Source organism: Leptopilina boulardi, unplaced genomic scaffold (assembly GCF_019393585.1).
Source record: "Leptopilina boulardi isolate dan_hultmark-lab unplaced genomic scaffold, ZJU_Lbou_2.1 LbouV2_13, whole genome shotgun sequence".
Classification (NCBI taxonomy): domain Eukaryota; kingdom Metazoa; phylum Arthropoda; class Insecta; order Hymenoptera; family Figitidae; genus Leptopilina; species Leptopilina boulardi.
Window position 1 is genome coordinate 1,218,427 of NW_026137674.1, and position 22,630 is coordinate 1,241,056.

General features: G+C 31.5%; 2 protein-coding genes across 14 annotated transcripts in view; one reads left to right on the forward strand and one right to left on the reverse strand.

Annotated features, from left to right (window-relative positions):
* LOC127291230 (putative sodium-dependent multivitamin transporter) overlaps window positions 1-22,630 on the reverse strand; it is a 425,330-nt gene that overhangs the window by 136,860 nt on the left and 265,840 nt on the right. The gene's annotated exons all lie outside the window — the stretch shown is intronic.
* Window positions 18,454-20,818, forward strand: LOC127291233 (uncharacterized). The gene is made up of 2 exons (XM_051320229.1): window positions 18,454-20,444; window positions 20,561-20,818. Exons 1-2 carry the CDS (start codon window positions 20,187-20,189, stop codon window positions 20,735-20,737), a joined length of 435 nt encoding a protein of 144 aa, XP_051176186.1. The 5' UTR covers window positions 18,454-20,186; the 3' UTR covers window positions 20,738-20,818.

A 22,630-nucleotide genomic window follows, 5' to 3' on the forward strand; every position in this document is an offset into this window, starting at 1 on the left:
TGAGGAACTTATCCTTGTTAGGTGGGAAACACCAGAGCTTTATATTACCGACAACGGGAAGGAGTTCGAAAACCGTCACATAAAAGCTGTTTTGGAAGAGTGTAGGGTCAAACACATCACTAAAATACCGTACCACCCCCAAGCAAAACTGGTTGAACGATCCAACAGGACTCTCAATACAATGATTTTAACTTCCATTGACTCGGATTATAGAAATTGGGAAATTAGGGATGGTATGAATACCATCACACAAGCGTCAACCAAGGTATCACCAGCGTTTCTGAATTATGTGCGTCATCCAAAACCAGTCAAGAGTTTGCAGCGTTCTGTTGAAGACCCAACTTCTATTGTTAGAATTCATCCAGCGTTTTGGGTCCATCGCATGAAACGTTTTGATGGACTACGAAATATGGTAGCGAAATTTTTAAACCAGGAGAGAAGTAAACAAGCAGTTTATTATAATTTTGGGAGAAGAGATGTTGCTTTCAACATTTGAGATTTGGTTCTATGGAAAACTCATAAATTGTCTTGCGGAAGTCGGAAATTCGCTTCGAAACTGGCTCCAAATTATAAAGGTCCCTTTAAGGTCGTTCAAATTCTTTCACCAACCGTTTTCGTATTAGATGGAAGTGGCAACAGACGAATTTCCAAGGTGCACGTCTCTGAACTAAAACTTTATATTTTCCTACGAATTTGTAATCAGATTAATTCTATCTTTGTGTGAAATTTTATTGTACATTGTATTATATTTTTTAAATAGCGTCATAATTTTTTATCATCTTTTGGGTTTGTGTTTTTATGAGTTTGTTTCAGATAATTTCAGGATCAGCAAAAAATTTACGAGGAGAAGGTTTCTCTAGACGTCAACCTTCACCAGAACGACGCCCCTGGAATCAAGAACGATTTGACATACAGGAGGATATACATGAATCAAATGCTGAAGCAAGCCCTGAGTTGATCAGTTGGGAGGAGCTCCCACCTCAACCGCCAATTCATGAAGCCCGAGAATCCCAGCACCCTAATACATTGGCAGTCGCCGGTAGAGGTCGTTGGCTTTGGAGGAATTAGAACGCCATTTAAGTTGAGAATAGCAGAAAACTTTTCGTGAGAGAGAACGACTACGAGATAAGCAGTTGAAAGCCATTCGAGCAATCCGAACCAACATAATTTTTCCGGAAAACTATGTTAGTAGAATCAGGACACCTTCACCGGGAAGACCTATCACTCCACCCGGTCCACCGAATCGAGATCCATCAGTGCCATTAGAGTTAGCAAGTATGGATCTAACGAGTGAAAGAAACCCTAAAACGACTAGCGTTAACCTACCAATTATTAGAAGAGGAGTGATGTTTAATGGACTAAAGGCAATTCCAACCGATCCCAGCGTTGACCCTCCAGAGAATACCTGCGTGAGTTGTTGGAAGAAAGAACATCGACGAAACCAATATCCAATTCGATTCTTTGGTTATTGTCTTAACTGAGAAAGGCGAGGAATGACGATGACGGAATGTCCTCATTGTTCCGAAATACATCGAAAGGATATGGCAAGCCAATTTGGAAAGAGGGAATTATGAATCATTTAGGTCCGAACGACTATCAAAGGTACAGAATAGAAGATCCATTGCACCGTCGACCGATGGCACCACATCATCAGCTTTTAAACCATTCCTACAAACTAACGAAACAAAAGAGGATTTAGAGAAACATAAGCGACCTCTATTCTCGAGAAACGAACTAGAACAGAAAGAGGCCTCTTCAACCAAGGAATAGGGAGTTTTACAGGGTAAAGTGAGGAAAGCAGTTTTCAATTGGTGAAGTTTTGTTACATGTTTTTTATTTTATTTTGATTTTTTTTGTTTCTTTTCTTTTTTTCTTGGCGGTACTACAGGCTAGTACCGGACAGAGGGGGGGAATTGCGAAAAACTGATTAGTTACTGTCAATAAAAATTTTAATTGGCAGCCAAGTCCTCATTATATTGCCGTCCCTGCCTGGAACTGTGAGCATTTCCGTGTGATTTTTGAATTACTGATAATAATTATACTTTTTGTTTCTTGATATAATAGTTTTATTATTGTTCAAGAATTAACTTTATATTATAATACAAAAAAGTTGCATTGAACTGAGAGTGACTCGAGTGGAAATTAAAGTACTCAGGAGACTTACGTGAAGAGTTTAGTATAATATTTAACTCGTCGATCCAGCATTTATTTTGATATTAAATAATTGAGGATTAACCAGAGTTTTCATTATTTATTACCTTCATCAACAACCGGTGAGATAACTTTAAATTTGTGTTAATAACTTGTGTTTCACGCCATGTGCTTCCCATGGCGGTATCAAGTGAATTAACCTTGAAATTTTAGAGTCTCAATTTTCTTTTTTTTGTTCTACTTAATTAGAGTCAACTTAAAAATTATTTTATTATTTTCATAATTTTATAAACTAGTAAAATAACTGGCGCTTAACTGAGATTTTCTTTGAGTATATTTATTAGAGACAAGAGAAATCAATTGTAAAGACTGGAAGATTATTCAATTAATTTAAAGTAACTAGCGGATAAAGTCTACCGAGAAATTAATTAATTTGTAATAATCGATTAACTTAATAACATTTATTTAATTGAATTAATTGAAATTTTTGTTAGTTACACCTCTTAAAGAATTAAATTTTAGAATTGAAAATTATCGTTATTTTAAAGATGATAAAAAAGACAAACCTTGCAAATTAGGAGCAAAAAGAAAAAAATTCAGGCGCAGTTTATCAAATTTGGAACTTTTTAAGGTTGTTTGTTTTAATGGTGAACGATAAAATGAAAGATTATGATGATTAAGTGAATAATAACTTTATTGATTTAACAAAATCATTATCTACGAAACATGAGCTGTTTATGACTTATTAGAGATTAGGTTCAGATTTTAGAGTTGATGTGAAATTCGCAGAAAGTTGTCAGTTTCAAAATCACATTTATTGCGAGCAATTGAAGGCAGTAGTAAAATTAGTAGGTTTATCAAACTTCATGCATGAGTGCAATTCAGTGATCATTAAAGGAACCACTTCTAAGAAACGCAAATTTTAAATTTTAAATCAATGCAGTTATTAACTTTAGGGAGCCACCAGTTACAAATGTCAAGTTTTAAACAGGTGTTACAAATATGAACCATTACATATTTATAATATTGGAAATTTAATATGCGTGAAGCCAAAGTATGCCTTTCTTACGACTCAATTTTAAGAAGAATACAGTTTATGGTAATTGTTGTACTATATAATTGAAAATAATTAGAGATTACATAAAATTTGTTTGTTTATTTTCCTATTTTTTTATTTATTGCTTGAGTTTATTTTTTTTCGCTCTAGATATTTTTATTCTCATGTTATTATTTTTGCAAATAAAAATTGCTCTTTTTAAAATTATGCCAGGAAATCGGTCAAAAAAATTCTAGTTCGAGCTACAAATTTAAATGATACAATCACACAAGCCAAAGAAAAATTTAATCTTGCAAATGACATTGAATATAAGGTTGTGGTCTTTTACAACCTTATATTCAATGCCATTTGCAAGAAGAAGATGGGACTGAAATCGAAGATAATGCAATATTATTAGAAAGAGCAGCTGAATAAGCTTATTAACAAAAGACTTGTTTAATAATTTTTAAATTTTACACATTTTAATTTTTTTAGATCCAGAAAAAACAGAAGTCAAAACATTGGTACACAGTGGTCGGAAATGGAAAATCATTTGCCAAAAATATTTTTTCATTAGAAATATATGAGTAAGAATTTCTGAAACGTGCCACCTAAACCTTAAAAAATTTATTTTTTGTTGAAATGCTATTTTTCTTATAGTATTTTACATGCACAATCACCCCTTAAAACAATTTTGCAAAAAAAAATTTGTTGTTGTTGTTATTAACAATTTAATATTTTTGACCCTTTTTTTAAAAAAATTAATTTCAAAGAAATTTATTGATCGATTTTAGTGATCTAAACGACATTATTCTTGTCTTGAACCATAGTTTTATTGATATTTTTTTGGTGCAAAGATATTGATTTTTATTGCAAAAAAAATTGTTTATTTATAAACAAATAGTATACAAAAATAAAAACAATCTGAAGAGTTATTCCAATAGTCAAAAGAATATATTTATTTAAATGCAAATAAAGGGAAATGTACAGTACCATATAATTTCAAAATATAACGTTTCATTCTGCCATATATATATATATATATATATATATATATATATATATATATATATATAAATGGGCAAAGAAAAATATAAGAAAGTAAAATACTGTTTTCATGAGTACACTTGCACTCAGGAGAATGAGTGTATATATGTATATGTGTGTGTATGAATATCTAAACCATACACTAATATAGAAATCCTAAAAATATGAAACTGCATAGGTAGAATAAATTCAATGTTTAAAACATTATCTTAAATTAAAACTACAATTAAATTAATTAATCATATTTTTCATTTTTTATATAAAATAATATAAATTATTTTATTTAATTGCTTAAATTAACAATATGAAAATAAAAATTATATGTCACATAAAAGTAAAAATTATTTAAAAATTAATGGTAAAAGTAAAATCTTTGTCAAATTATTATTTTTTAAGATATTAAAGATTTAAAGAAACTATATTAACAATTGAGAAATGATTGACAGCTGAACAATGGCATTGTTCTCTGTTTACGTTACAACGGAATTAGAAAGAGAGGAATCACTCTGTCCTTACCAAAATAATTTAAATATTATTGGCTACGAAAATAGGACGCCGCGAAAAGTGCGATTAGAGGGAAAATTTGGCGGTAAGAAATATACAGCAAAAGTATACGAAGAAAGGTAGGAAGGGAAAACCGCGGATTCTCAAGCAATCAGCTGTTAAAATTTCTCTAACACACTTACTAAATTTAAATATACAAGGGATATAGAGAAATTTGGGGGGTGAAGCGCCTTCTCGAGTTAATAAATAGAGAAGGAGACCCAAATTTGGACATTCTCTGAATTTCACTCAGATCGTTTTCATATACCTTTACCTTGCTACGAATCTTGACAGATAGTTTTGGGTGTAGTAATTAATAATTGTGATTGGATTTAACAGTATAAAAGTAAGTTATAGAGAATAAAAGAACAAGTGATGAATATAGAATCTTTTTATTATTTAAAATAATAAATTTTTATTATTTATATTTTTTTATTATTCATATTTGTCTTTAATCTTATATAATAACTGAGAGGCTGGCTTATTAACCGTTTCAACTCAGAATTATATAAGAAGTAAAATATTTTAACGAATTATAAATTTATACTCAATATAGGCAAGTAGAAGAAACAAAAAAAAGTGAATAATCACTTCAATTCAAAACATATAATCTACAAAGTCAAGCCATGGAGAAAGACTTGAGGGGTTTCTGATAACTCGGAGTACCACCTCATTATCTGGATCCTTAAGTGGTATCAAAAGCAAATCGTAAGTCTCTTGAAGATACATATATCTCAAATTCATTGCAATAGGCGATCAATTTGTTAATGTGTAAGATTCAATTGATTTTGAATCCCTGTCCTCCCATTAAATAGTTAATTTAGGAAATAAATTATTTATTTAGCAATTTTTCAGAGGAGTAAATAAGTTTTTCATTTATCTCCCATTTGACTTGGATCATTTTAATATGCTGTTAAATTAATAACATGTTAAATAAATCTGTGTCTAAGGAAAGTACTTGCAAAATTGATTTACTTGTGATAGATTAATTAATTTAGGGAATAGGGAACTTGACCTTGATAGTTGACAGGTTTCTTTTATTTTATTAAAATTTTATTTTATATATTTTTTACAGATAAGCCTGCGAGCTAATCTTGAATCTCAATTGAAGAAAAACAAATTTGTTAGAAAGAAATTAAATAAAAGGTGAAAAATTTAAGTTAATTAATAAGAAAATTTCATTTAATTTCATTCAGAACGAACTCACAATTAATCATTCAAACTTAAATAATAAATAATTATATTAAATGATTGATCGTATATTTTATTTTTTCTATTAATAATTAATATTTATTTTTTTTGTAAAGTAAAAATATTCAACTTCGAAACGATATATGACATATACTCATATATAAAAGTAGAAGTGAATAAGAAAATAAACAGCTGATCTATCGAATAATTATAGGAAAGATTTCTCTAATTTGGTAAACAAGCAACAAGTTTTCTAAAAACAAAATAAATATTTTCTTTTAAATATATCTATAGAAATAATAAATTTAAGAATTGATCTAATTTAAATAATTCTATTATATTATTACAATCATATCTGTTGACTTAGCTGGCACGTGTTCATTGTATCAAATAATTAAATTTGAAAATACAATGTCCCTTTAAATTTGGATAATAGCCATTCTTTCTTTTGTATAACTTATGTAATGTGGGTGATCACCATCTAAACATTTATGTTTACGGTCATTCAACCACATTTTTGAACTTATTAATTTCTCAGAACCGAAGCAAATTAAGGCCTAGATAGATAAGAAGGTAAACATAAACACGTATAATTGTATATATCCCCGGTGTGAGAGTTAATAATGCGCTACGTTCCGCTAGAACTCTAATGTAGGTATTCTATTCTACAAAGTCTGTGGAAAAATTAATTTTATTATAAAATTATAATTTTCAAATGTTGTTTTAAAAAGAATGTTTCAAATTTGAGTTTACATATTATTATTTTTTTATTATTATGTATAATAAAAACTTATAATCATTTTAGCTGAATTTATTGTTCTTTGAAGCATATTTTTATAATGATTTTAGTCCAATTTTAGTTGCAAAAATAAAGGTGAAATTATAAGCAATATTTTACTTGTTTACAAGAAACTCAAAAATCAGCCCCGTTCAAGTATAACAAACGATAAAAAAAATTTCGACTTTTTTTGTATCAAATTTCAATTTTTTTTCAACTATATAACACTTCGAAAAGATTTTTTTTTCAACAATTTAAATTTTATTAAGATCCAATTATTTGTTTCAGAAATATTAATCTTTAAAAAATAATTGTCAAAAATTTCAAAAAGGCGTCACATTTACAATTTTGATTATTTTCAAAAATCCTTTGGGACTTCCATTTCTTATATCCAATACTACAATTTTACAAAATTATAGACAATTCAAAGACCCCTTGAGAATCGTGATATTTCTGACGGAGTCTTACCCAATAATAAAATTAATAATAATATGTAAACTCAAATTTTAAACATTTTTTTAAAAACAACATTTGAAAATTATAATTTAATATTAAAATTAATTTTTCCACAGACTTTGTAGAATAGAATACCTACTTTAGAGTTCTAGCGGAACGTAGCGCGGCGCCTGTCACTCACTACGTACTACATGCGCCATGCGCGCTGTCAAAAATGTTTAAAAAAACCAATTGTCGAATGCGTGCCATTTTTTTCTCGACGGAATATTATTCAGAAGGGTTTTAAGTATATGAAGCAATTTTTTTCATTTTGAAATTCGATTGTTTTCATGGTTTTTACTATTTGTTTATAAAAAAACAATTCTTTTTGCAATAAAAATCAATATTTTTGCACCAAAAAAATATCAATAAAACTATGGTTCAAGACAAGAAGAATGCCGTTTAGATCACTAAAATCAAAGGGGAATTTACTCGTAAAAATTGTGTACACTTGATTGCAACTACACATATTACCATTATTACCTTAGTATTACACTTTTTACAAGTATTACATATTACTACCAAAATATTACTGTATTACAAAGTATTACACATATATTACTAAGTATTACCCTTTATTACAAAAAATATTACACGTCAAATTAGGGTAAGTGCATCAATTACGGCGCGTTCATAAAAAACTATCATTACTATTATATTTAATATAACTGTTGCAATCTAATTGAAAAAAATTATTTTAATTTTTTTTTTGATACAATTTCTAATGAAGATGCACATTTAAACAATTATTAATTTAATTATTTGAGATAAAATTTTTTCCCTCACAGTAATTGAAACATTTTTAATATTTCCATTGGCTCCAATTTCGGTGGTCAAAGTATCTTCTAAATAAACGTAATTTTGGTCACCAAAACTGATACAAACGCACCGCAATAGAAAATTACGGTATTAGTTTTAACTTTTAACTAAACAAATATAATTTTCTATACTATAATATCCGTGAGCATCCATGTTTATAACTTTTAATATTTGTATTTTTGCTATCTTAAACCACAAACACAAACAACCTAAGCCTCGTGCATTTTGTTTCGGTGTAATTATAGAAGCAGATGTCTTACTGTATTCTCGATTTTTTTTACTTACAGAGATACCTCTCATAAGACAATTTTAGTTGGGGGTTCTCTTAAAGCAGATTTTCGCGTTAGGAGAAATTGATACGCAGTGACCGTTTGCGCACAGCGGTCTATTTCAAAATAATGTTAGAGCTTATTGGAAATTATGTTAGAAGAAATAAAGATATGAATATAAAAAGTAGTTGAAATTACAGTAAGTAATCATAAATTGATTTTGTCCATACCTAAAACTTTGATCACAGATCAAGGTTTCTTGCACGTTTTTAGACAGGTTATTTTCAGTTTACATTGTCAGCCATATGCACCGCATGACGCAACTGCGCATGACGCAATATATATCTAAAGTTTTAGGGAAGGGGAACACGAGAGGGGAAATTTGTCTTATTAGAGGTTGTCTTATGAGAAGTTCGCCTGTATTTCCGGTAATGTAGCTAAAAGCTAAAATTTGGCCAATTACTATAGAACCATCTTCTGATTTGATTCTGTAAACATTCGATAGCGCCACCTATGGCAAAGTTGCTATACTACAGCATCAACTCTACATTTGAATAAGTGTTTAAAATTTTTACTTATATTAACAATTTTTTTTGCAAAATCGTTTTAGGGGGTGATTGTGCATATAAAATACTATAAGAAAAATAACATTTCAACAAATAATAAATTTTTTCAGGTTTAGGTGGCACGTTTTAGCAATTCTTACTCATATATTTTAAGGAGGGAAACTCGTGTAAAACAAAATTTTTTTTACAATTTTCTTTTTTTGCATTAAAAGTTAGTGTACTATCTGTAGAATATGATACTACATTACTAATCTATAATTAGATGTATGAATGTCTATAGTAAGCATAAGTTTAGCACTTAAGATACTACCAAATGCATTTAACTATGAGCACGATTCTTTCGGTTTCTTGTCAATATAATTTTATTAATTGTCATTAGAAAGCACCATATGCAAGTGATAGTAAATCTTTGTTTTAGTGCAATAGTTGTTTTCGAATACATAACATAGTTAAAACACTACTTTTGTGTATCGAAAACTTTATACGTGGTTTTCTCGAAACGTGTTTTTTGCGCGCCGTGCAATGTAACTCAGCCAATTTTTAACCGATTTTAATCAAACTTACCACAAATCTTCCTTATCTTACTGGCTATTGAATGACGAGCTCTTTTTTTAAAAATTTTTTAACAATTGGTTTTTACTTTGTTTATAAAAAAAGTATTATGTGATTAGAATTTATTATTTTGTTTATTAATAAACAAATAATTTTTTAATTATAAATAGAAATTAAAACCGCTGACAAGTTAAAGTATGAACTTTTTGTGTTCATTTTATGAACACTTTGCTTTTTCATGGAGATTTTTTGTGATCAATTTATGGTAACTAATTTAGTATTATAAAAATGTTAATCCTAGAAAAAATTTTAATTTTGGTATTTTTTTCAGATTATATGTTTTTTGTTGTGGTTTTTGTTATTTTTTGACCATATTTTTTATCCTATCAAAAATGGTGTAACACCTTAAATAATTTAAAGAAAATTCAACAAAAAATTTTTAATATAAGTAAAAATTTTAAACACTTATTTAAATGTAGCGCGGGAGTTGATGCTGAAGTATAGCAACTTTGCCATAGGTGGCGGTATCGAATGTTTACAGAATCAAATCAGAAGATGGTTCTTTAGTAATTGGCCAAATTTTAGCTTTTAGCTACATTACCGGAATACTGGCGAACCTCTCATAAGACAACCTCTAATTAGACAAATTTCCCCTGTCGTGTTCCCCTTCCCTAAAACTTTAGATATGATATCATGCGGTGCATATGGCTGACAATGTAAACTGAAAATAACCTGCCTAAAAACGTGCAAGAAACTTCGATCTGTGATCAAAGTTTTAGGTATGGAGAAAATGCAAGAAAGAAATTTATGATTACTTTCTGTAATTTCTACTATCTTTTATGTTCATCTCTTTATTTCTTCTAACATAAATTCCAATAAACTCCAACATTATTTTGAAATGGACAGCTGTGCGCAAATGGCCACTGCGTATCAATTTCTCCTAACGCGAAAATCTGCTTTATACATTTTTGTTATTCATTTTCTATAACCCGACGAAAAAAATTACAAATAGTCAAAGTCGTAAATTAATTAATGAAAATAAATTGTTAACTATATTTTACTTAAGAGAACCCCCAACTAAAATTGTCTTATGAGAGGTATCTCTATAAGTAAAAAAAATCGAGACTACAGTAAGACATCTGCTCCTATAATTGAGCCACCGCGTACAGTAACCGCAGATGCGCTCGGTCTGTCTGGCCCAAGCGCAATATCTACTTCGAGTTGCGCGGTGTAGGCCAATTCTAGTGTTCTTATTGGCCAAATCTCGTTCCCACCACTCAATTCGTAGTAGATATTGCGGCTGGGCCAGACTGCCCGAGCGCATCTGCGGTTATTGTACGCGGTGGCTCAATTACACCGAAACAAAATGCACGAGGCTTAGGTTGTTTGTGTTCGTGGTTTAAGATAGCAAAAATACAAATATTAAAAGTTATAAACATGGATGCTCACGGATATTATAATATAGAAAATTATATTTGTTCAGTTCCTCGTCCAAAGTTAAAAACAAATAAGTTATATTTATCGTGTTCCGTTTACCTTTATAAAAATCGATTATTTAAACAAATATGAGAAATTAAAACAGTGATTAGAATAATTAAATTCATATTCAAATTAGTTTAAAATTTATTTTATATATATTTATATATAGGTGTGGCACAAAATAAATAGTGGGTGTATATTATTAATATTGTTGAACGAGGGACGAGTGGTAAAACCGAATATCTAGAATTAGATAACAGGCTTTGCACTTTTCAACTAAAAGCTACTATTTGATACTTTTTCTAGCTTTTTGGTACTAGTAGCTACTTTTTTGTTTTTTTTCTTATTTTAGCCTAATTTAAGTCATGCAAGTCGACATAAGTTTTTAAAGTGCTTCTACAAAAACTTGACTTTGTATTTGCATCGGGACTTGCTTTGCTTTTGCGTCTGTATGAGACTTGCAAGGTGCGCACGCAACAATTTTCAGCTGTCAAAGATAACTGTCACAAAATTTTTAGCTCAATTTGTTAAAAATTCTCGAGAAAACTTACACAGAATATTTTTGGATGAAAGTGATACTCATATGTCCTTAAATTAATCAATGAATTACTAATTATTTAAGTTAAATTAATTGGTATTAATATTCTATTTTAAATTATTTAATTGATTTTAGTAATTAGTATTAGTTATTTAATAATTAATTTAACCTTTGACAGCTGAAAATTGTTGCGCGCGCACCTTGCAAGTCTCATGCAGACTCAAAAGCAAAGCAAGTTCCGATACAAGTTCAAATACAAGTTTTTGTAGAAGCACCTTTATATCTTGGTCAGTTATTCTACCCTAACCAGGGTTCGAAACGTAAATTACTCGATGGTATCTACACAGTTGTCTACACGTATATTACCTGGTCATTTACGCGTATAGTTTTCTACGTAGTTTACGTCCCTAACCAACATAACCTCCAAGTGTCACTTGTTGGCTGGGTATTGTGTACAAAAATTATGATTTTTATCTGTTCACAAAGAAAAAAATCAAAATGTTTAAAAAGTTATTATTTTCCGGCAATAAATGCCTGGAATAGAAAAGAATGAAAGTTATCTCACATTCGTATACGAAATTAAAAAATTTTTAATTCCATTTAATACCTGATTTTTCAACTTTTTCGAAGTTATCGAAATAAGATAGATATGGCCAACGAAATGAATTCCACTTAATTCTAAAATCCGGTTTGCAATACGTCAAAGTCGGTAAGTGTTTTCTATTATAATGAAAATTGGACATATTTTTGTGCATCGAAAATAATTCGCTTATCACTTTATTTAAAAGAACTAGTAAATAAATTTGTTGTATTTTTTTGTTCAATGTGAAAATAATAAATAATTTACAGTGAATATGATGTTTGTAAAAAGTTTAATAAATTTCATCGTGAAGCATTAAAAATTGAACGTATATTGTCTCAAAAATTTTTAAGGTTATGCGTTGAATATAAAATAGTCGCCTTCACTTTTTTATGGGAATAATGTAGATTATGATTTATAAAAATAACTCAGATTTTTTTCAATAAATAAATTATTAACAAAACGGTTTTATTTATTCAAATATATTCTATTTTATATTGCACGCTTTACGAAAATGGAATTAAAGTTTGCTGCTGTCTATTCCTTACATAGACTTACGAATTAAAAAAAATCAGGTAATAAATGGAATTAATTTTTTTTAATTCTTTCTAATTCCAGTCTTCTTGCAACGTTGACAATTACTTTTAACTCAACATAATTTTTTCCAAGAAGTGTATAACTAAATCTTCTAAAATTGTTCAAATTTGAAGAATAAATTTAAGGTTATATTGTATAATATGCGTGAAAGTGTGCAGGAAAGTATACTTTGCTGCACACTTTATCAGAATGCAGAAATCAACAACTTTGTGCTGCATTTAGGTTAAAGTAAAGTAGCGCTTTTCTTGTAGGTGTTGCACAAAAAACATTATTTTATCTAGGTACAAGTCTGAAAATTATTTATTTTATTCATGAAATTTGTGTATAATATGTTTGCTTTGCATTATTTTTATATTTAGAAGAAGACATTGTTTAGATAAAAGTGAACTTAAATTAAATAGTAACAAACAGTTAAATTCAATTTAAGTAGTATAACTATGTCACTCTCAGGAATTAGTACCTAATGCTGCCGCTAGATGGCGCCACTGTCGCTTACCGCCGGTCGGTATTTACCCACAGTCGGTAATGTAGGTATTAGTTCTGCCGGTTGCCACTAGATGACGCCACTATCGGTCGATATGTGGAGATTTTACTTGATATTTCATATTATGGTTCTCCAAACCATGTAAATATATTAAGAGAAATTAAATAAAATTAGTCCATATTTATAATAATAAATATAAGAATTTATTTGTAACTACAAGACATTTTGATAGCACGTGGATAAAACTATGTTATTTACTCAATTACTCTATGCGTACTACTCTAACCATCTACGGCAACCTGACTCCCTAGCAACGGTTGTCAAGGTTCGCGTCAGCCCATCACGATGTAAAGTGGGAGGAAAGATAAAGCTCTCCCCACATATTCCCCCCCGAATGATAATGATATAAGAATTAAAAGTATGAATAAAAATTTGTATATATATAAAAATAACACTTATAATCATAATAAAATATTGATAATATTACAGATTCAAATGAAAATTATAATTTATAATAAAATCTAATAATCACATAACTTTTATAAATACCGATGGGACTGACGAGGAAAATTTATATCCTATCTAAAAAAAAATAAACTATCTATATACATAGTTTTTATCTTAGTAAATGTATAAAAAATATTTTTTATTTAAAACGCAAAAAAAAACTAACTAATAGAACGTGCTATCTACATTTTTGGAAAGGCAAGAAATACTGTACATATAATACTATATATCCAACGCGATCACACTCATTCAATTCACACTTTAAAATTTACTTGCTTTTTTCTTGCATAAGTTCTGAGTACAGTAGATTTATTAAAAGTTACATTCGATGGATCACTTGTTATTGGGATAATTGGTGTTGCATTGGAAGAAAAAGTTGGTTGATTTGGTGGTTGAATGGTCAAACCCTTTTTTACATGTGATTTCTCCGGAACTCTTTTTACATTATCATCCTCTGCTTCTCGAAGAAAATATGCGGGTTTGAGCATTTCAACGGAAACATTACGAGAAACTCCATTAACCTGAATCTCAAAAACACGATCTGTAATTCTTTTGATGATTCGATGTGGACCAGAATAAGGCGGTTCGAGAGATTTTCTGATATGACCTGCACGAAGAAATACGTGCGTACATGAATAAAGATCCTTAAAAACAAATGCTCGACTTTTATGGCGGTGTTCAACGGGAATGGGCTTAACTTCCCTCATAATTTCTCGATATTCCTCCAGAAAAATTTGTGGGTTAGGTGCAAAATCATCGTTCAAGACGAATTCACCAGGAATTCGAATTGTTGTGCCGTATAGAAATTCTGCAGGGGATGAACCACAGTCCAAAACGTTGGATCTCAATCCTAACAAAACAGTAGGTAGAATGCGTGACCATTCGCACGTGGCATGACACATGAGAGCGGCTTTAAATGTTCTATGCCATCGCTCAATAATGCCATTTGAGGCAGGGTGGTATGCAGTGGTGCGGATACGTTTGGAGCCGATGAATTTGAGTAGCGCTTGGAAAAGTGCAGACTCAAACTGGCTGCCCTGATCGGTGGTGATCGTTTCAGGCGTTCCAAAACGTGATACCCAGTTGTCCATGAGCGCGCGGACCACAGTGATTGCCTCGATGTCCTTTAGGGGAACGGCTTCCGGCCACCGCGAAAATCGGTCTATCATTGTCAAACAATATTTGAATCCAGAATCAACGGGAAGAGGACCAACAATGTCTATGTGAACATCAAGAAATCTTGATTCCGGTGCCACAAAATGCGAGGGTTTCAAACTGACATGTCTGGTTATTTTAGATCGTTGACAATCCAGACAATTTTTACATAATTGGGAAATATCTTTATGCATGTTGGGCCATACATAACGCTTTCGCATAATACGATCCATGACCTTGGCACCTGGATGTGCTGGAGAGTGCAACAAATGAAAAACACGTTCACGTAAGGAAACGGGAACAAAAGGTCGAAGAACTTCACCAGACAGATCGCAAAATATAAAATCGTTTCCCTGACCAAACATGATTTTTTTTAGGTTTAATGATGTTTTTTCATTTTCAAGGTAAGCCTTCAACTCTGGACATTGACTTTGAGCTTCAGCAAACTCAGAAAGAGTGATTTCCGAAGGGAACAAAATAGCATCGAGACGAGATAATGCGTCAGCAACAACGTTCTCCGCACCAGAAATATGCTCAATAGTGGTGGTAAATTGTGAGATGTAAGACAATTGTTCGATTTGACGTGGAGATGCTTTTTCAGGACGCTGCTTGAAGGCGTAAACGAGAGGTTTGTGATCAGTCACAATTTTAAAATCGTGAGGACCTAGAAAATATTTAAAGTATTTGACCGCCTCAAAGATGGCCGTCAATTCGCGATCATAAGCACTATAATTGCATTGAGCAGGTGTCAGTTTCTTGGAGAAAAAAGCAAGTGGTCTCCAAACGTTTCCGAATTTTTGCTCGAGAGCTGCGCCAATTCCAGTGCTAGACGCATCGGTAATTAAGCGTGTCTCGGCAGTAGATGAAGGATGAAATAACAATGCAGCATTGGCTATCTCATTCTTGATCTGCTCAAAAGCTGCTTCGGAAACGGAATCCCAAGGTACAATTCGCTTATCATTCTTGCGAGAATCTCGCAAGAAATGATTAAGTGGAGCCTGGATTTGAGCGGCATGTTTGATACTTCGGCGATAAAAATTTGCGAGACCCAAGAATCGGCGTAATTCGACGATAGTCTTGGGACGCGGAAAATCTGAAATAACTTTAATTTTCTCAGGAGTTGGACGAATGCCCTCACTGTTGACAATATGACCCAAAAACTCAAGTTCATCCTTACCAAAAAGACATTTATCTAAGTTCAATCGCAAACGAAACCTTTTTAAGCGATCGCATACTTCGCGCAGATGCAACTCATGCTCAACTATAGAGGAAGAGGCTATGAGTATATCATCTATATACACAAAAACATAGTCCAGGTCACCCAACGCTTGAAAGATGTAGCGCTGAAAAGTTTGGCCTGCGTTGCGCAAACCAAATGTCATTACATTGTACTCAAATAAGCCAAACGGCGTTATAACAGCGGTTTTTTTAATATCATCTGGGTTAACCGGAATTTGATTGTATGCTTGATGCAAATCCAATTTCGTAAAAATCGTTTTACCGTGAAGTTTCGACGAAAAATCGTGCAGGTGAGGGACAGGATAGCGATCGGGCTCAGTAACATTATTGACGCCACGATAATCCCTGCAAACTCTAATTCCACCGTCTTTTTTTTCGACTACATGAATGGGAGAAGCCCATGATGATTTTGAATAACTACATTTTCCCTGCGCGATCATTGATTGAAAATAGACTTTAACCTCACTTTCTCTTTTAGCGGTCAAACGACGAGCACGAGCAGCAATTGGGGGACCCTTTGTGACGATGTGATGTTGGACGTCTCCCGGCAAATCCTCTAAACCTTGAGATGGTCTTGTAATCTCTGGAAATTCTGATAGAATATTTGCGAATGGCAAAGATTCATCTATCAAGCTCACGCTATGAACCTCAACTTTCCTGATGGAACATGCTACTGAGAGACTCGTCAAAGAATCTACAAGTCTACGGTGACGAAGGTCCACAAGCAAACCATAATGCTCCAGCAGATCGGCCCCAATTATCGGGTACGGAACTGCTGCAACACAAAAATCCCATGACAAGTCACGCCTGAGACCGAGGTTGAGAGACATATGTTTGGTTCCATATGTGGGAATTCGAGAGTTATTTGCTGCGTAAAGATTAAATTCAGTAGGTTCACGAGAACGTGAATGTGACGCGGGCAACAAGGAAACATCTGCTCCCGTGTCGATCAAAAAAGTAAGACCCGATTCGCGATCTCTTACATGGAGACGCTTGGACTTATTGCCGGAACCAATGGTCTCAACTCGGATCGGCTTATTTAGTTTTCCGATTTTTTTTCGACTTTGTTTACCCAACTACAAGGTTCAACGCATGCCTTCGCCGACTTTTTAAATTTTTTATGGTACCAGCATAGACCTGATTTCTCTCGATTAAACAAATTACCTCGAGAATGGCTACGAGAATTGTTGCGACGAGATCTTGACCTTGAACGCTGCGAATAGCGATGATTATTATTTTCCAAATTTTCAAATTTCGACTTTATCGATGCGATTTCCGCGGTAATCTGATCCAATTTCGCTTCGAAACCTTTACTATCGGTAGGTGTTGGATCAATTGAAGCTACATGATTACTCAAAGAGTCGGTTGCGTCGGCTATTTTGTCAGCTGACAAAGCCAAGTTATCTAGGGAATCGAATGGTAAAGATGCTAAAATTGCCCGATATTGAGATGGCAATTGATCGAGAAAAATTGTCTTGAGAATATCGTCGGAACACTTGCCCCCGCTTAAATTGCGTAAACGAGACAACATATGCGATGGTTTACCAGAGTTTAATACTTCGCCCTTAAGCAACTTCCTAAGTTGTGCTTCAGAAGAAGCTGAGTAAGTTGAAATAAGCCTACTCTTAATGCGTTGGTAAATATCAGCAGGAACGGTTTCCAATGCTAACAAATCGGCGATAGATAATGCAACATCCGCATCGAGTTCAGCAATCACAGTGTCAGCCCGAGACTTTTCGGAACGAATATTGTTATTTCGGAAAACAGCCTCGACAACATTAAACCAAATGACAGGATTATTCTGGTAAAATTTAGGGACTCTAATTCGGCGATTGTAAACCGCGTCAACATGAACGTCCGGATTTACTTGTTGATTGTTTACATCTCCTAGATTTTGTTGAACTGCATTTTCATTTTGAACTGCATTGGCAACGAAAGCTGCATTAGCATCATTTGCTACTTGGAGTTGTTCTGTCAAAAGGCGAACCTTTTCCTGGAGTTCTTCCATTTTTGTTAAAAATTGAAGAAAAATAAAATAAATCAAATACCGCGTTGAACACGACCAATAAAAAATTTATAAAAAAAAAAAAAAATTTTAAATAACAAAAAATTTTGTTTAAGAGAGAAGAAAGAAAAAAAAAATTTTAAATAAAAAAATTTTGACTGTGAATAAAAAAAAATTTAATTTAAAAATCGGTTATCCTGGTCCACATATCCTCAAAAAAATCAAATAAAATAAATTCCTTTTTTATAATCTAAAAGAAAAAAAAAACTTTAATTTAGAATACACGCAAAATAAGTAAACGACAAAAAAATATTTAAATATCTCAATGCAACACCAAAATAAGATCCATAAAATGAAAAAAAAAAATTTGTCAAATGTCACAATATTAAAATGTCAATAACATAGAATTCAACATGAAAACAAAAAAAAAACAGAACAAAATAAAATACTCCTGTCAAAATCTACAGCCACACAAAATTTCACAATGAAATAAAAATCCTAGATTTTAAACATGAAAATAAAGAATTGAAAGAAAAATATTCTCAATCAATCATATCCACACAAACACGCGCGGAAAGTACAATGTTTTTGTTTTTGAATTTGTGAAAGCATTGAATGATTACACATAACGCTTAAGTTCGAAAATCATGAAATATACTAAATAAATTTCTCGAAATAGATATAGGAAAATATAAAGATGAAATAACGCAAATTCAAGCATTAATAAAATCAAAATGAATTTAATTTGATGGTAAAGCATTTTGAAATTTCAATGTTCGTAGAAAAATTTTCGAAAAAGATATGAAACTTAGTTAATATTTATTTAATAAAATTTTTCGAAAACAAATAAACAGGTTATAAAAATTACACTAAGAGATTGTTTAAATTTAATATTTAACAATTTGGTTTAACAGATTTAAGTTAAAATATAATAAGCTGTAGATTTATTCGTTGGACAACACTTGATCACAATATCATTGACATCACGAACACATATATAGACTTACGGCTAGATCCGTATACTCTAAACCTTCGTTGAAAAATGATGACGTATATTTGCTATAGACCAAAAGTGTTGACAGGAGAGGAAATCCTGCGTAGTAGAGGCGATACGAAGAAAATCCCAAAGAGAAATACGTCATAGAGGAAAAAAAAAATATGGCGTCCATCAATTTTTTTGGCGGTAATTTCTCAACATTGAAATTGCGTCGACATGGAAAATATTCCTGGGTAAGACGTTTAATGATGCTGAAGAAATCCAAAAAATAACCAAAAATGACAGGATGTCTCCTGGAAGGATTGATAGGGGCGACAAAAACTCGTTCACCGAGTGGATGCTTGGCGGGAAAAGAGCATGGCATCACATCCGCACAAAAATTGTCGTCCACGAAATCAAAGTGCTCCAAATGAAACAGACATCCAAATTGTCCAAATGATGAATATCAATAAATAATGTTCACATAAAATATTAAATTTAATTTTCAGTGAACTTTTTTCAAGTTATTTGCCGGTAAAAATGGCGGCACTTTTTTCACAGCACGTGCTAAAATTTGTAGTACATTTAGAACATTAAATTCCAGCTTTTTATAAATTTTGACTGGAAAATATATAGAAAAACACATCGATCACTTAACCAAATAATCCAGATGATAAATTTGGCACAGGTACACGACACGATGGCAACAATTTCCATGAATTTATAAAAACGTGTTCTCGACTGTCGGGGTCACCAATGTGGAGATTTTACTTGATATTTCATATTATGGTTCTCCAAACCATATAAATATATTAAGAGAAATTAAATAACATTAGTCCATATTTATAATAATAAATATAAGAATTTATTTGTAACTACAAGACATTTTGATAGCACGTGGATAAAACTATGTTATTTACTCAATTACTCTATGCGTACTACTCTAACCATCTACGGCAACCTGACTCCCTAGCAACGGTTGTCAAGGTTCGCGTCAGCCCATCACGATGTAAAGTGGGGGGAAAGATAAAGCTCTCCCCACAGATATTCCCCACAGACTACACGTGTAGTTGGACCTACTGTTGTTCTGTACTCTGAAAGGGTAAGGGGGGTTTTGTACGTGGAGGGGATACGTGTATATATAAGTGGCTCAAGGTATTAAAAAATAGCAGAGCGACAATGGAGAAAGCAGCCGAGCAGCCAAGCAGCCAAGCAGACACCATAATATTAACCTCCGAAGATAACCAAGCGGATACAATAGTTCTATCCTCTTCTGATAATGATATGGAGGAGAGAGATATTTGGAGTCCAGGGTACTACACCCTTGGAGATTATGACTATGTAGATGATGACGATGAGGATGTCGGTGGTGGTATCCTGGGTCCAAGTTTTGAAAATGTTGTCTGGATTCGAAACTCGGCAACACAGACAGATGATGTAAATATTTCCTGACACAATTAAAAAAAATTATTAGAATTTTTTTTGAAAAAAAAAATTAAAAAATTTTTAGTTTTATTAAATATAAAATTTTAAACTTATTTAATATTTTTCAGTTGGAACAATTTGCAGCAGAGAATGTTTTGCGAGAGCAAAACAGGGATCCTCAACCATCTACAGAATCTGTACGGCCAAATCAACAAACACCGTCACCATCTGCAGAAAATCAAATTCACGAAGGAAGACGACATGTTAGGAGTCATCGATGTAAATGTAGACGGTGTCATCGTTGACATAGACATCAATGTAGTTGCCACAGACATCACCATCACAGAAACCACCATCACAGACATCACCATCATCATAGAAGCCATCATCACCTGCGAAACCAAGAAAATTTTAAAAATTTATATGTTTAAAAAAAAAAGAAAAAAAATTAATTTTAAGAAAAATAAATAATTTTACATATTATTTTTTTAAACTTTGTAAAAAAAAATATTTCAAATAGTTATTAAATAAAAATTTTATTTTTTAATTAATTATTTTATTTTTCAATTAAATATTTTTTAAATTGATTTGTTTAAAAAAAGAAATCATAATTTATAAGACTTTTCTCTTTTTTTATATATTGAAATTTCTAAAAAAACAAATTAAAATCACTTTTAAAATTAAATTTATAATTAACACTTTTATAAAAAATTTTAATTATTTTTTAAAATTAAGTGAATTATTATTTATTAGAATCATATATTTTCACTTATTTTGATTTCATTCACTTGTAAACAAAGATCACAACATTGACTTCTGCTAACACTGAAACTTACAATTAAGATTGTAACCTTGCATTATTGATCACTATGATATATCGATTATGATATATCGATTATGTTTCTTTTGATCACCTCGGTGAGTGCTGCAGTCATATCGATTGCTGTATCGATTATATTACACTTCATCACCACGTTTCCGGGGTGGCGCTGCGGTCATATCGATTGCTGTATCGATTATATTACACTTCATCACCACGTTTCCGGGGTGGCGCTGCGGTCATATTGATCACTGTATCGATTGTCACCTTAACATATCGATTATATTTCCCTTTGTCACCACGGTGGCGCTACAGTCGCGGTGGTGTAGCAGCCTGTCTAGCAAGTTTTTTGAGTATTTGGATTTTTCATTATTTAAATATATGAAACATTTGAGTAAACGAATACATTTAAGGGGTTAGTATCTAATCTCCATTATTTTTTTCAAATAGTTTTTTTAATTGAACAATTTATTTTATTTACTTCAAGCTTGTTATACATAAAAGTAAGGGTTATATATACTATTCCCAGTTGAAAAATCTTGTACAATATCATGTACATTTTTTTATTCAAGTTCAAGTACTTGCACATTCGCGTGATCTTGTACAAGAGCAGAAAACGAACCTGTAAAAAGAATTGGAACAAAGTACATGAACCTGTACAGGTACATTCAAGTGTATTTGTTTGCGACTTTGTGACTGTTGTGTGTGCAAAATTGCAAATCTATTTGTTTCGATTTATAAAAGTAATTTTGTCAACAACATTTTATGTCTATATACGTACGTACAAAAATACAAACATACATATACACAGACAGACGTAAAGATTTCATAAAAATAGTAAAAGTCAATTTTCGACCAATTATAATACCTTCTCATGTGATGAGAATGTAAAAATAAATGCTTTTTTCATTAAAATCTTAAAAATGTAAAGAGATAGAGAATAATGTTTAATGGCAAAGTTGTAGCTGATAAAATTTTGTAGAAAAAAGTCTCTGGGGTCATTATGCCAAGATGAATACATTACAAGATAATTAAGTCAGAAATTCTGATTTTTGTGTAAAAATATATAAATAATATGTATATAGAGTGGTTTTTTTCTAAATTGATATTTTTTTCACTTGTATCATATAGTTTTTGAGTCTATTATGATGAGAATGTGTCTATTTTATGGACTGATTTTTTTCACCTCATTAATAAAATTTAATTTTTCATAAAAAATGTCTTTTTTGGCTTTTTTTAGGTGTTTTTCGACAATTAAACCACTGTAACTTTTACAATTTTAATTTAATCAAAAAATTTTAAGGAAAAAAAATGTTTTCTTTTTCCTGGACTGTAATGCTGTGTAGTGAAAAAAAATTTTTTAAAAAAAAATTAAATT